This window comes from Pristis pectinata, chromosome 25 (assembly GCF_009764475.1).
Source record: "Pristis pectinata isolate sPriPec2 chromosome 25, sPriPec2.1.pri, whole genome shotgun sequence".
NCBI lineage: Eukaryota > Metazoa > Chordata > Chondrichthyes > Rhinopristiformes > Pristidae > Pristis > Pristis pectinata.
In genome coordinates this window covers 1,647,584-1,662,954 of record NC_067429.1, presented here as the reverse complement: position 1 = coordinate 1,662,954, position 15,371 = coordinate 1,647,584, and the positions used below count along the sequence as shown (strand labels likewise).

The following is a 15,371-nucleotide window of genomic DNA, read 5'->3' as shown; positions in this document are numbered from 1 at the left end:
ACCTGTTCTGACACTAGGTCAGCATGGCTCAGCAGCAGTTTCTTGTACCAACCCCATAATCCTTTAATTTCCTTAATATTTCAAACATCTATCACTATGTTTTGACAACTCAATAATTGAGCCACTACAACCTTCTTTGTAAGTCTCTACCCAAGATTCCCTACTCTCTGGGTAATGTAAATTCTTTGCATGTCTGTCCTGAATTACTCTGTACCGTAACCCCTGAATCTAGATTCCCCATCCCGGGGATACGTCAACCCCATATTCACCTTCTCAAGCCCTGTTAGGAATTTCGTATGTTTCAATGAGATCTCCTCTCTCTTTCTTCTATAATCAGATTCTTGATGTAGGACACTTCCACTCCACCCCACCTCACCTTTGTGTCCCACCCACCCAGATTATCAAGCTGGACAACCTTCCATGCACACCTTCTGTTGAAAGTATGTCCTTAATTGGTAGGGAAATTAGACCTGTACCAGTATTCCAGTTGTGTTCTCACCAGGGCCTATGTAATTTCAGTTAGATGTCTTCAATCACTTTATTAAATCCTTATCTAAAAAAGACCAGTATACCATTAGCTTGCCTAATTGCTTGCTCTACCTGCATGTTAACTTTGTGGTTTGTGTACAAGATCACCCAGATCCTTCTAAACACCAACACTTTTCAATCTCTCACCATTTTAAAGAATACTCTGCTATACTATTTTTTTTAAAGTTGATGATTTCACAATTTTGCACATTATAATCCAACTGCTGTATCCTTGTCCATTCACTTAACCTATCTACACTTTCCTGAAGATCAACGAAACTCAAATGTTCGAAGTTTAAGAAATCAGAGGATGCTTGAAATGGTAGGGTCAAACTGCATCGTGGAGAGAGTAGCAGAATTAATGTTTTAGGTCTATCTGACTTTTTGATTCTATTTGGTGTCAGGGCATCGACCCGAAATATACATGTGAATCTACGAATTAGGAGCAGGAAGAGGCCACTCAGTCCTCAAGCCTGCTCCACCATTCGGTATAATCATGGTCGATCTGACTGTAACCTTGGCACATTCCTGTCTCTACCCAGTAGTCTTTCACACTCTTGCTTATCAAGAATCTCTCTCTGCCTTCAAAACAGTCAATGTCCACTTCCATTATCTTTTGAGAAAGAAAATTCCAAAGAATGACAACCCTTTCCTCATAAGATAGATTGGCCATTTAATGTGTGTCTAATAAATGCTAGCAATCCGTATGATTGTGTTATGTTATAGGCCTCCAAATAGCCAATGGGAGAGAGGAACAGATGCAGGCCGGTCAGGGAAAGATGTAAAAACAATAATGTTGTTGTAGTGGGTGATTTTAACTTCCCCCATATTGACTGGGACTTCCTTAGTGTCAGGGGCTTAGATGGGGTGGAATTTGTTAGGTGGATCCAGGAGGGTTTCCAGAATTAATATGTAGATAGTCCAACTAGGGATGGGGCCATAGTAGATCGTATATTTGGGATTGAGTCTGGCCAGGTGATCGAAGTTTCAGTGAGGGAGCATTTTGGGAACAGTGACCATAATTCTGTAAGGATAAGACTGCAGTAGGAAGGATGTCATTAAAGTGGAGAAGGGGCAAAAAAATCTTATGAGGATGTTACTGGGACTGGAGGGTTTGAGTTATAAGGAGTGGCTGAATAGGCTAAGACTTTTTCCCCTGGAGCATAGGAGGCTGATGGGTGACCTTACAGAGATTTATAAAAATCTTTTCTATAGTTAAGGTGAAAAGCATGAATAGCCATAGTCTTTTCCCCAGGGTAAGCGTTCAAAACTAGAGGGCATAGGTTTAAAATGAGAGGGGAAAGATTTAAAAGGGACCTAGGGGGCAAATTTTTCACATAGAGGGTGGTGCATATATGGAATGAGCTACTAGAGGAAGTGGTAGAGGCGGGTACAATTACAACATTTAAAAGACATTCGGACAGGTACATAGATAGGAAAGGTTTAGAGGGATATGTGCCAAATGCAAATAGGATTAGCTCAGTTAGGTAACTTGGTAGGCAGGGACAAGTTGGGCCAAAGGGCCTGTTTTCTATGCTATATGACTGGTCCTTGGATGAAAGTGCAAAAGTGGGGGAAGGCTAATTACAGCAGTATTAGGCAGGAACTGGGTAAATAGAGTGGGAGTAGCTTTTTGAGAGCAAGTCCACATCTGATGTGGGGATTCTTTTACAGGCCAGTTGGTTAGAGTTCAGGATCATGTTCCTCTGAGGATGAAAGTTCAGGATGGCAAGGTTTGGTGATCTTGGATTACCAGAGATATAAGTTTAGTCGAAAAGAAAAGGAAAGCATATGTAAGGTTTAGGAAGTTGAAATCAGATAAGACCCTTGAGGAATATAAAGGAAGCAGGAAAGAATTGAGATAAGAAATTAGGAGGGCTAAGAGAGGCCATGAAATATTCTTGGCAAGTAGGATCAAGGAGAATACGAAGAGATTTGATATGTATAAAGAGCAAGAGGGTAGTGGGAAAGGGTAGGTTCACTCAAGGACAAAAGAGGGGATTTATGTGTGGAGCCAGAGGAAATGGGTGAGGTCCTAAATGAGTACTTCAGTGTTGAATAGACGAAATCATGAAGCAGAAGGACACAGATCACAGAACAGTACAGCACAGGAACGGGCCCTTCGGCCCATGATGTCTGTGCCGAACGCCATACCAAATTAACCTAAATCTCTTCTGCCTGCGCGTGATTCATATTTGTCCATTCCCTGCATATTCATGTATCTATCTAAGAGCCTCTTAAGTGCCACTATCGTATCAGCTTCCACCACTACCCTTGGCAGCCCATTCCAGGCACCCACCACTCTTTGTGTTTTTAAAAAAAATTGCATTGCACATCTCCCTTAAACTTTCCTCTTCTCACCTTAAGTGCACATCCTCTACTGTTTGACATTTCTACCCTGGGAGAAAGATTCTGACTGTCTGTCTATGCCTCTCTTAATTTTATAAACTTCTGTCAGGTCTCCCCTCAGCCTGAAATGTTCCAGAGAAAACAACCATTGTTTGTCCAACACCTCTCATAGCTCATACCCTTTAATCCAAACAGCATCCTGGTAATCCTCTTCTGTACCCTTTCCAAAGCTTCCACATCCTTCCTGGAATGGGGCAATCAGAATTGTATGCAATACTCCAAGTGTGGCCTAACCAAAATTTACAGCTGCAACATAACTTGCCAACTTTTATACTCAGTGCCCTGACCAATGAAGGCAAGTATTCTTTACTACTGCACAGTCAATTTCAAGGAGCTATGGACTTGGACCCCAAGATCTCTCTGTACGTCAATGCTGTTAAGGGTCCTGCCATTAAATCTATACTTTCCCCTTACGTTAGATCTCCAAAGTGAAACACCTCACACTTGCTTGGATTAACCTCCATCTGCCATTTCTTCACCCATATCTGTAACTGATCTATATTCTGCTGTATCCTTTGACAAACTTCTTCATGTCCACAACCCCACCAATTTTTGTATTCTCTGCAAACTTACTAACAAATCCATCTATATTTTTATCCTAGTCATTTATATATATCACAAACAACAGAGGTCCCAGCACTGATCCCTGCAGAACCCCACTGGTCACGGACCTCCAGCCAGCATAACACCCTTCCATCACTACTCTTGGTCTTCTATGGGCTAGCCAATTCTATATACAAACTACCAAATCACCATGGATCCCATGCATCTTAATCTTCTGGATCAGCCTACCATGAGAGACCTTGTCAAATGCCTTACTAATGCCTCTTAAATGTTGCTATCATATCTGTGTCTACCATCTCCCCTGGCAGCATATTCCATGCACCTATATGCAAAAAAGGGATGATGGTGAGATTAGGATAGGGTATGTTGATATTCTAGAGCATGTCAATCTTAACAAGATAGAGGTGTTGGATGTCTTGAAAAATATTAAGGTGGATAGGTCCCCAGGGCTCCCATGGTACTGAGGCAAGCAAGGGAGGAGATTGCTGGGGTTTTGACAAAGACCTTTGTATCCTCTTTACCCACAGGTGAGGTGCCAGAAGACTTGGGAATATCCAACATAGTTCCTTAGTTTAAGAAAGGGAAGCAGGGACAAACTAGGAAATTATAGGCTGGAGAGTCTTGTGTCAGTGCTAGAAAAGTTATTGGAGAAGATTCTTGGGGACAGGATTTACTTGCATTTGGAAATGTATAGACTTATTAGGGATAGTCAGCATGGCTTGGTACAGGGGAGGTCCCACCTTACAAATTTGATGGAGTTTTTTGAGGAAATGACAAAGATGATTAATGAGGGTAGGATCGTGGATGTTGTCTACGTAGACATCAGTAAAGCATTTGATGAGGTACCTCATGGTAGGCTGGTTTAGAAGATTTAAGTCACATGGTCATAGAACGCAGAAGGTAGTGGTGGAGGGGTGGTTCTCTGACTGGAGGTTTGTGGCTAGTGCTGTTCCACAAAGATCAGTCTGTGACCTCTTGTGTGTGTAATATATATGTAAATTATTTGGACAAATTCTGGTCTGATTCTTAGCTGTATAAAACTTTGGTTAGACCACATTTGGAGCATTGTGTTCAGTTCTGGTTGCCACACTATAGACAGGATATGGAAGCTATGGAGAGGGTCTAGAAGTGGTTCATCAGGGTGTTGCCTGGATTGGAGTGTATTAGCCATAAGGAGAGGTTGGAAAAACTTGGATTGTTTTCTCTGGAGCATTGGTGACTGAGGGGCAGCCTGATAGAGGCATATAAGATTATGATAGGCGTAGACAGAATCAATTTCCCAGGGTGGAAATGTCAAATACTAGAGGGCATAGGTTTAAAGTGAGAGGGGGAAAGTTTAAAGATTGGTGAAACAAGCTTTTTTTTTACACACTGAGAATGGTAGGTGCCTGGAATGCATTGCCAGGGAAAGTGGTAAAAGCAGGTATGATAGTGTGGCGACTCACCGTCTAGTCGGGCGAACCGGCTCGGCAGTCGGGTCGCGCGGCGTCGGAGCGACGAGGCCCAAGATGGCGGCGGGCCTCGTCTTTCCGAGCGACGGGGAGAACCCGCGCGCGGGAAAGTCCTGATGACGTAGGACTTACGTCATTGCCGGTTTTTTTGGGCGGGAGTTTTTCTCCCTTAAAGGGCCCGCACAAGGCGGGAAAATAAACCAGTTCTGTTTGGCAATCCTCCGAGTAGAGTCTTGTTTTATTCCGCGGTAGCAACCGCTACAATAGCAACATTTAAGAGGTATTTAGACAGGCACATGAACTGGTGGGGAATAGAGGGATACAGGCGATGTGCAGGCAGATGGGATTAGTTTAATTTAGTATCATCGTTGGTGCAGACATGGTGAATCGAAGGGCCTGTCCTTGTGCTGCACTTTTCAATGTTTCTATGTTATGTTTCTAAATCTTTTCTGAACTCTTTCCAAAATATTAACATCCTTTTTTAAAGAAGGAGACCAGTAAAGAACATAGTCCTCCAGATGTGATCTCATCAATGTAACTGAAGCATAACATCCTTTGTTTTATATTCAATTCTTGCAATAAATGATAATATTCTCTTAACTTTCCTAATTATTTGCTCTATCTGTACACTAGCCTTTTGTGAATCATGTACTTAGACACCCAGATCCCGCTGCATCTCAGAGCTCTGCAATCTCTCACCACTTGGACAAAGCTGAAGGGATTGTGGAAGCATTAGTAGTGATCTTTCAAGAATCACTAGAATCAAGAATGGTTCCGGAGGACTGGAAAATCACAAACATCACTCTACTCTTTTGTAAGGAAGGGAGGCAAAAGACAGGAAATTATAGGCCAGTTAGCCTGACTTCAGTGGTTGGTAAGATGTTAGAGTCCCATTATTAAGGATGAGGTTTCGGGAGTGTTTGGAAGTCAGCATGGATTCCTTAAGGGGAGATCTAGCCTGACAAACCTGTTGGAATTCTTTTGAGGAAGTAACAGGCAGAATAGACGAGGAGAGTCAGTGGATGTTGTTTACTTGGACTTTCAGAAGGCCTTTGACAAAGTGCTGCACATAAGGCTGCTAAACAAGATAAGAGCCCATGGTATTACAGGAAAGGTACTAGCATGGATAGAAAATTGGCTGACTGGCAGAAGGCAAACAGTGGGAATAAAGGGGGCCTTTTCTGGTTGGCTGCCGGTGACTAGTGGTGTTCCTCAGGGTTGGTGTTGGGTTCACTACTTTTCACATTATATGTTAATGATCTGGATGACAGAATTGATGGCTCTATGCCCAAGTTTGCGGATGATACAAAGATAGGTGGAGGGGCAAGTAGTGTTGAGGAAGCAGGGAGTCTGCAGAATGACTTTGACAGGTTGGGAGAATGGGCAAAGAAGTGGCAGACGGAATACAGCGAAGGGAAGTGTACAGTCATGCACTTTGGTAGAAGGAATAAAGGTGTAGACTGTTTTCTAAATAGGGAGCAAATTCAGAAATCAGAGGTGCAAAGGGACTTGGGAATCCTAGTGCAGGGTTCCCCAAAGATTAACTTGCAGGTTGGACAAAGCTGGAGAGGGTGGGGGAGTGGGAGTTGCGTAGAAGATGCAGAGAGTAGGGAAGGCAAATGCAATGCTAGCATTCATTTTGAGATGTCTAGAATCTAAAAGCAAGGATGTAATGCTGAGGCTGAGTCACATTTGGAGTTTTGTGAGCAGTCTTGGGCCCCATATCTAAGGAAAGATGTGCTGGTATTGGAAAGGCTCCAGGGATGAAAGAGTTAACGTATGAGGAGCATTTGCTGTCCCTGGGCCTATATTCGCTGGAATTTAGAAGGATGAGGGGGGGATCTCATTGAAACCTACCGAATATTGAAAGGCCTGGATAGAGTGGATGTGAAGAGGATGTTTCCAGTAGTGGGAGAGTCTAGGATCAGAGGGCACAGCCTCAGAATAAAAAGACGTCCCTTTTAGGTCTGAGATGAGGAGGAATTTCTTCAGCCAGAGGGTGGTGAATCTGTGGAATTCATTGCCACAGACGGCTGTGGAGGCCAAGTCATTGGGTATATTTAAAGCAGAGGATGATATGTTTTCAATTAGTAAGGGCGTCAAAAGTTACAGGGAGAAGGCAGGAGAATGGGATTGAGAGGGAAAGATAAATCAGCCATGATCGAATGGTGGAGCAGACGTGATGGGCCGAATGGCCTAATTCTGATCCTATGTCTTAAGGCCTTATGGACAATGTGCTTCCTTTTTATTTTTCTGGCCAATGTGAACAATTTGACATTTCCTACATTATTCTCATTTTCCAGGCTTTTGCCCATTCGTCTCATCAATCTATATACTTTCTATCGCTGCCTTGTCTTCTTCACAATCTCCTTTCTTAACTATCCTTGTGTTATTAGCAAACTTAGCAATTATATCTTTCATGCTTTCATCCAAGTTATTTATATAAATTCTAATAACTCAATTTCTCCACAAATGCTGTCTGATCTGTCGAGTATTTGTGGCATTTTTTGTTTATATGTTACTTCTTAAGGCCTCTCTGCATCTTCTACACAACTTCCACTCTCCCACCCCCTCCAGCTTTGTCCAATCAGCAAATTTGGACTGATAACCTGCAGCACTGTACCAGTCACAATAAATATTGACCTATTTATACCCACTCCGTGCTTCCTTCCTGTTGTCCACTTCGGAACTCATGTTGGTATATTATTCCAGTCCCATGTGCTCTATTTTTGTTTTATAACATCTTGCGTAAAATCACATTTAAGGCCTTTAAACTCCAAATACAACACATCCACTGGTTCCCCCCTTACTGTTTCTACTAATTATATCCTCAAAACACTCGATGAACATAATTTCACTTTCATAAATCCATGTTAATTCTGCCCAGCCTTATTTTTGATTTCTAATTGTCCTGTTGTCACTTTGGTTAGAGTAGGTTCTAGCATTTTCCCTTCTACTGATGTTAGGCTCATGGGTCTGAAGTTGCCTGTTTCCCCTTTCTGTCCTTTTTTATATAAAGTAACGCTCTTTTAATGTGGCATGCATGGGACTTTGATTGTGACAAACTAGCAGATTTTCTGGAATATTGGATGTTGTTTTGTTAATGCTCCAACACACTTTTTATCACCTTTTTTCAAAATATATTACACAATAACATTTCAGTGAACCAGGTAAGATTAAAGGGACCACGGGAATCTGGGCCCTGGTGAGTGATCTGAGAGCAGCAGAACCAGGGAACCAGGTGAGTAGGAAGGGAGAACGGGAACCAGGTCACAGTGAGTGCTTGGAGAATGGGAGCTTGTGAGTAGGAAGGGACATGATGAGGAGTGAAAATTGACATGATGAGGAGTGAAAATTGCAAATGTTACCTGGTGAGCCATATTTCAATCCATCGGGATTTCCAAATGGTTGGATTGTGCACTTTTAGGGTTTCAGTGTAGTGGGGTTACATTTCAGTTTTAGAATCCATAGACTTTTGAAAGAAGACAGTCAGTGTGACAGCTATCCCTGTAGCCACTTTTCAAAACCTTGGGATGCAGATCATCAGGTCTATTGAATTTATCAGCTTTCCGTCCCACTAATTCCCACAATACTACTTGTTTAATAACGCGTTCCTTTCAACTCGCTATTATTGTTTGCTCTCTCTATTTTTAGGAACATTTTTGTATCTTTTTGTTTGAAGATAGTTACTCTCAGTACTTGTTTAATTTTTGTGCCATTTACTTGTTTCACAGTATAATCTGTCTCAGTCTATGAGTTACCTGTATTAACTCATTTTTGGTGTAGAACCATACAGCACAGTATGGGCCTTTTGGCCTACAACGTTGTGCTGACCTATATAAACCTACTCCATGATCAATCTAACCCTTCCCTCCTACACAGCCCATAACCCTCCATTTTTTTTTACTTGTCTATCAAAGCTTTTACAGCCTATTTTGTTTTCTGCCAGATTACTTCCAAATTTTCATTAGTCATAGGGTCATACAGCACAGAAACAGGCCCTTCAGCGTACTACGTCCCCTTTTGCCCAGTAAAACATTTGCCCACATTAGCAACTTATCCTTCTTTGTCTTGCATATTTAAGTATCTTTCTAAATGCCTCATTACATTAGTAACTATAATCTGATTCCACTACCACCCCTGGCAGCACATTCCAGATATTAGCCACTCTCTGTTTAAACCAAAATATTACCCCTTTAAAACTCCTTCCTCTCACCTTAAACCTATGCCCTTCTGTTTTTGATAGCCCTGCTGTGGGGGGGGGGGGGGGGGGGTGGGGGGAAGGATTTTGACTATTTACTCTATCTATGCCTCTCATAATTTTATGTACTGCTATCAGGTTACCAGTCTGCCTCCTTCACTCTAGGAAAAACAAGCCCAGTTTATCCAATCTCTCCCCATAACTAAAGCCCTCCATTTCAGGCAACATCCTGGTGAATCCCCTTTGCTCTCTCTCCAACGCAATCACATCTTTCCTATAGTGTGGTGACCAGAACTGCAATCTAATTAAAGTTATTGAAAGCTGCAACATAATGTACAGACTTTTATACTCTATTTGCTATGAAGGCAAGCACGCCATATGCCTTCTTCACCACCCTATTGACCTGTGTTCCCACTTTCAGAGAATTAAGGACTTGGACCCTTGGGTCTCTGTTCATCAATGGTAGTGCCCTACCATTTACTGTATGTGTCCTACCCCTACACATTTCCATTTACCAATTTCTCTTGATACTCCTTGAATCTTGAAACTTTACCAATCCTCAACTTTGCAACATTATATAACCTTTCCTTCGATCTAATACAAACATGTTAGTTGTAACTGCACCACTTATGTAGATGTTTTGTGCCTTAAAGGGGCACATACCTGTTATAAGCTATGTAATAGTTCTTAAAAGACTTAATGACTTGTTGGAATATTTCAAAGGTTACAAGAGCCATGCTCCTATAACAGCTGCTTCATAAATCTTCACACATTTGAGGTGCTGTTTTTTAAATGATGTGGCTGAAGGGTGAGATGGCAAGTATTGACTATAATGGAAATATGTCTATAATTACAGGTGAGAGCATCCAAATCAGATTTATTATCACTGAAATATGATGTGCAATTTGTTGTTGCTCTTAACATTTCTGTTACAGGAGTATTGAAATCTATTACAAGTAACAATGAAGCCTTTTAACTTTGTATATACTGATTTGGTTTGTATAATAAAATAAATCCTAGAAATCTATTGGGGAAGATCATTTTCTCAGGCGCTGGCTGCCTTCTCCTAGATGTCATTGTTTCTCAATTGTGGTCTAGGACTGCATCTTCCTCTGGGAGTCAGCTACCAGGGCTGTGGTGTAGTGTTTAGAATAAGGTCTGCCTCAGCAATAAGCTGCAATTGGCTTAGGCAGCTGATGAGGCACTGGTTCACTGACTGTCAAGCTATCAGTATTATTGATGATATGATTTGTACAAACAATGACTTGTTACATACCAGAGGAGAAGCATTTTTTTTAACAGTGAGCCATTGCAAATGTTCATGTTTGTAGAAAGATATGGGCCAAATCAACAATACCAGTACTTGGGACCTCTATTTTTCAAATAAAATTTTATTTTAGATTTTTTTTAAAACTAAAGGCACACACTTAAAACAATTAAAGAATATTGAAACTAACTAAATAAAATAAGCTATACTCACTATTTTACTGGCATCTATGTCACCCATTCATCTAAATGGCACTGTTGTGTTTTTTGCAAGATTAAAAAAAACATTTCTGTGAAGGCATCATTTTGTGGGATTCTGTGCCGTTGTCTCACAGTGATTGTGTGCCAGGCAATGATTGATGAATTGTGGCCTATTACGCCTGGGAAAAAAAAACTGGAGTATGTACAGGTGGTGCTTTGTAGACTTTGTGCTCCTTGGCCTTTGCATATTATTCCAGAGTTTAATACGGTAAAGATTAATTTAGGCATCTATTACTTACACATCAGGTTTTGGCCCTGGATTTTTTTATTGGAGCGACTTCAATTTGCAGGGAGTTTTGCACTCCAGATAAAGCATAGTGTGTAGGGTCTTTGGCCTAAAATAAATTACACGTAAACAAACCTGCTCTAAAGATAACTTTGAAATAATTGTGCTGTGGGCTAATGGACACATCCTTTGTTCTTTCATTCAGGGAATGTGAATGTTACTGGAGAGTTGAGCATTTATTGTCAATCCTAACTGGTTCCTGAATGGAGTGGTTTACTAGTCATTTCAGAGGCCAGTTAAGAGCCAAACACATGCAGGACAGGAAGGTCTTCATGTTAACTCCCTTATCAATTGGATAGATGGTTTTAGGACTATATATGGTCTTGGTGGCTTTTGCTTTGCACCATGTGACCACAACTGGAAATTAGATGGGAGTCGATTCAACAAATACTTTTCACACCCAGGGACTAGTAATTCTGCGAAGGTTCCCCTAGTCTTTGGGAGATTGGTAGAAACTCTGATGAAATGATGGATTTCCATCTGCTCTGTTGATTCCATTGAAATTATGGTGGAGACCGGGATACCTCTGCAGAAATGCTGTCTCCTATTGAGTGGACTGGCCTGTATTTTTTTTCAAAAGAATCATTTAGGGAGATAGTGGAGAGTGGCTGGTACCCGTAAAAGATATTAAGATAAGATCTGTACCTTGGTGAAGAGATGAGAGATTTCACAGGACATAATAGTTGGAGTTATGATTTTATTGGAGGTGACATTTTGGCTCGTAATGTTACATTTGCACAAAAATTAAAATTTGAATTTTATTTTATTACAGAAAGACCTTCCTATGCACCGCCTCCTGCCCCTGCTCCCACCACAGTAAGTCTTTATTTTTGTTGTGAATTTTTTTTTAAAAATATTGTAAAGTTTTAACTGGTTAAAGCTGATGATTCTTGGATAGGGAAGATGCACTGCTGTCTTATATTGGTGCGTTAAGGATTTAGCTAGACCAAAGCCGGAAGTGATGCAGTCGTACATGGTCTTTGCCATCTGGGAAATATTGAAGGGGGAATTTGATGCCTGGTACAGTTTCACCGACAGTGCAGGATGATCACTAGCACCTAGTGATCATCAATGTGGATTGATGTATGAGCAAAGCAAGTGGTTGTACCAGATCTATTAAGTAGCAATCAAATTTTAATCAACATCAAATAAAAGTAATTAGTATATCTGATGGTCACTGTCACTTTCGCTGCATTATTTCGATATATTGGTGAAACAGGATTAGTTTTGCTTCTATGTCCATGTTTGTCATGCCAGAATTTTCTTGCTGATATTAAATACAGTTGGGGCATTCTGTGGATTTTGTATACCATCTCTCTTAGCTAGAAGCTGCACTGGAGGTGATGGTTGGAGTAGGGGTGGCAGGGTATGTATGTATAAATTGATAACAGATAGATCATGGAATATGTGTAGATAGTATTGTGGTGTCTGTTGAATGAGCAATAAAATGTCTTCATTAAATATTGTAAAACAGCCTGTGCCAGAAGATTGCATTTGCCAAGAAAATATAGATAAATGGAAGTATGATTTTCTGTTAAGTGGTGCATGGCTATCATGTTATTAACACTGGAACTCATAACAGCCTATGCTAGAAGATTTCATTTAATCAAGAAAATGAAATTGAGGTAAATTGAAGGATAATTTTCTGTTCGATGATGCATAGCTGTTGTTGGATAACACTCTTAACTCATGTTCAAGCTTGGTGATTCATGTTAATACTATCAGAAGTGGTCTAAGAGCAGTAAGTTGGTCCAGAAAATACAAAACATAAAGCCCCTAACCACCACCACTCCCTAGGTGAGCTTCCCAGTGTTGTCCACAATCCAGGAATGATTAAAGAGGGTTACATTTGGCTGTTGTTTAGCCTGAACTTTTACGGTTGTGGTTGCTGGTTAGCACAGCATTGTATTGAAATTTTATGGTGAAGTAAGTACCAAGTTTCTTCTTTGAACCATTGGATGTTTTTTAATCACCAAGGTTCAAGTGCTGGTGAGGCTGGGGGAGAAGTGTTGCAAACCTGACTTTTAAATATTCACCATTTGCAATGAAAATGTTTCTGTCAATCCTCTTTTACTTGTACAATGATATGTTTGTCAGAAAGTAATTTTAATCATCATGGAAAGTTTGAACCATTGGTGCTGGGAAAGATTTATAGACCTGTATCAGGTTTGAAATTAAGGGCTTAAGTCTAATATCTGTGTGGTACTGAAGTGATACTAAAGGAGATACAGACCCCTGTCTTTGTTACCAGAAACTGGCTATGTGCACACCATTTGAAAATTATTTTAAAGAGATTTTAAAATCTTGTGTTGCATTATGTTGTTTTTGAGAGGTTGTGGGGATAATTGAATATTGCTCGATTTTTTTTTTGTTTTGTTTTTGATTCAAGTGTTGCCTTGTGTGTTAAGCAGAAATGAAATGGAAAACATCATGGTGTGCTTTAGGAAAGCATATGATGAAGTTTCATTAATACATAATATTTAAATTACATTGGCCTTTAGGGATTTTCAAGATATGAATGTTGGATATATCTGAGTTCAAAAAGAGAAGCGCTAGAAATCTGTAGTTTGCTCAGGTATAAGTGACTGGTTTGAAACAAAAAGTATGTTTACATTTTTGTGGGACTTTCCAGAAAAATGTTGTGTACAAGGAATTCAACTAGTTTTTCATATTCAGATGATTGATCTGTGTATTTCTTGCATTTCTTCCATTACTGTGCCTTCCCATCATAAACTATGGCTCTTGCTTGGTGAATTGTAGAATTTGAGTCCTCATTTCAGTCCTGTGCCTTCATTTAATTTATTCTTCCTATGTGGCTCCCATGCCTTTTTGGGCGAGCTGGCCGTGCAGGTGACATACTGGCAGGGATTGTCCATCGCAGTTTTTGCAACCAACCATTAAGTGGAGTACGAGAGCATCCAAGGGTGATTCACCTTCTGTTATAATCTCTGTTTGCACAGAGGGATGCCTGACCACTGTCCTGTAGCACAGTTGTTGTTCTCCGTGTGGAATTGTGCGTGCCATTCTCCATCCTACTGCTGTGTGTCATGGTACAGTGATCACCTAACAGCAGGTGGGTGTGTCTGTTGTGAAGAGATGGGGGTTTTTGTTTTCTCCCAGAGGCTGTGGAAAAATGATCGTCACCAAAGCCTGTTGTCAGAATTCATCACACAGTTTGTGAGAGGAACAAACTGTAAATGCTGTAACCCTGCTGTTAAGTATGCTTCCTATTTTATAGTCAATGCTGTGGATAAAAATGAATCCAATTCCATTTTAGATACAAAGGGGAAAATTGCAGCTTATCACGTTTATTTCAATTAGCCATATGTTTAGTGGAATTAAAATTTCCAACAGATTGCAAGTAAATTAACTAGAGTTGGAAGTATGATTAATATCCATTTTTACTGGCTGTTTTTCCATACTCCAGCTGTTTAAATGTAATGGGGAGTAGAATGAAAGAGAGAGGTTTAACTCTGGATTAGCAGCCAGAATACTGGATCATTAATCTGGGGACATGAGTTTGAATCCGTCCATGGCAACTGGGGAGTTTAAAGTGATTATATAAATAACTCTGGCACTGGAAAAAGGGAAGCCAGTCTTGGTGTTGATGACCATGAAACTACCAGATAGCCGTAAATACCCATGTGGTTCACTAGTGTGCTTCCGGGAAAGAAATCTCTCATCCTTGCCCATATTAGCCTGTACGTGACATCGGACCAGCCAATGTGTTTGAGTCTTCCTGCCTTCTCGGTACCTAGGCACTGAGGGATAGAAGGTAAATTGTGGCATTGCCAGTGATGTGCACATCCCATGAATGAATAAGAGAGGTTTTGTTCTGCTTGTGCAGATATTGTAGTCTGGATTTTCTGATTGCTAGTTGATTTAGAAGGAAATTTTTATTATTTTAATTAACATGAACGGGAAATTGGGCTGATTTTGATTTGTTTGCTTCAACATATTATTTTGCTTCCTAGTTTATATTGGCTCATCGCTCTTCTTCTGGGTAGGTATTAATTATGGCCCCTGGAGCTAGTGTATGTGATGCAGAAAGGGTCTAAGGAAGAGAAATGGCTATTTGGTCTGCTGAGCTGGTAATCGCTCTCCAGGCAGCTACTGATCTACATACTGTAGCTTTCCACTTGGATGCTGGTAGCCAGTCTCAGGCAACTCAATATAACAGCACAGGCTTGAGTCCTATTTGAATAGTTTCTTGAGTGCTACTCATCATTCAAAGCTTTGTAGAAGTCTTAAGTAGACAAATGTCTAATCTCTCATCTCTACCAAATAGCTTCTTCAAAAAACTACATCAATTTATAGATCATGACATTCTTGAAGCTTTATAGAGTCATAGAGCACTACAGCACAGAAACAGGCCCTTTGGCCCATCTAGTCCATGCCTGGTTTT

The 15,371-nt window shown here is 40.6% G+C and overlaps 1 protein-coding gene across 3 annotated transcripts in view; it reads left to right on the top strand.

Annotated features, from left to right (window-relative positions):
* smarce1 (SWI/SNF related, matrix associated, actin dependent regulator of chromatin, subfamily e, member 1) overlaps positions 1 to 15,371 on the top strand; it is a 75,832-nt gene that overhangs the window by 2,675 nt on the left and 57,786 nt on the right. For all 3 annotated transcript variants that reach the window (XM_052038742.1, XM_052038741.1, XM_052038740.1), the window contains exon 3: positions 11,739 to 11,782. In XM_052038742.1, the coding sequence (XP_051894702.1) occupies positions 11,739 to 11,782 (44 nt within the window). The remainder of the gene's footprint in view (positions 1 to 11,738; positions 11,783 to 15,371) is intronic.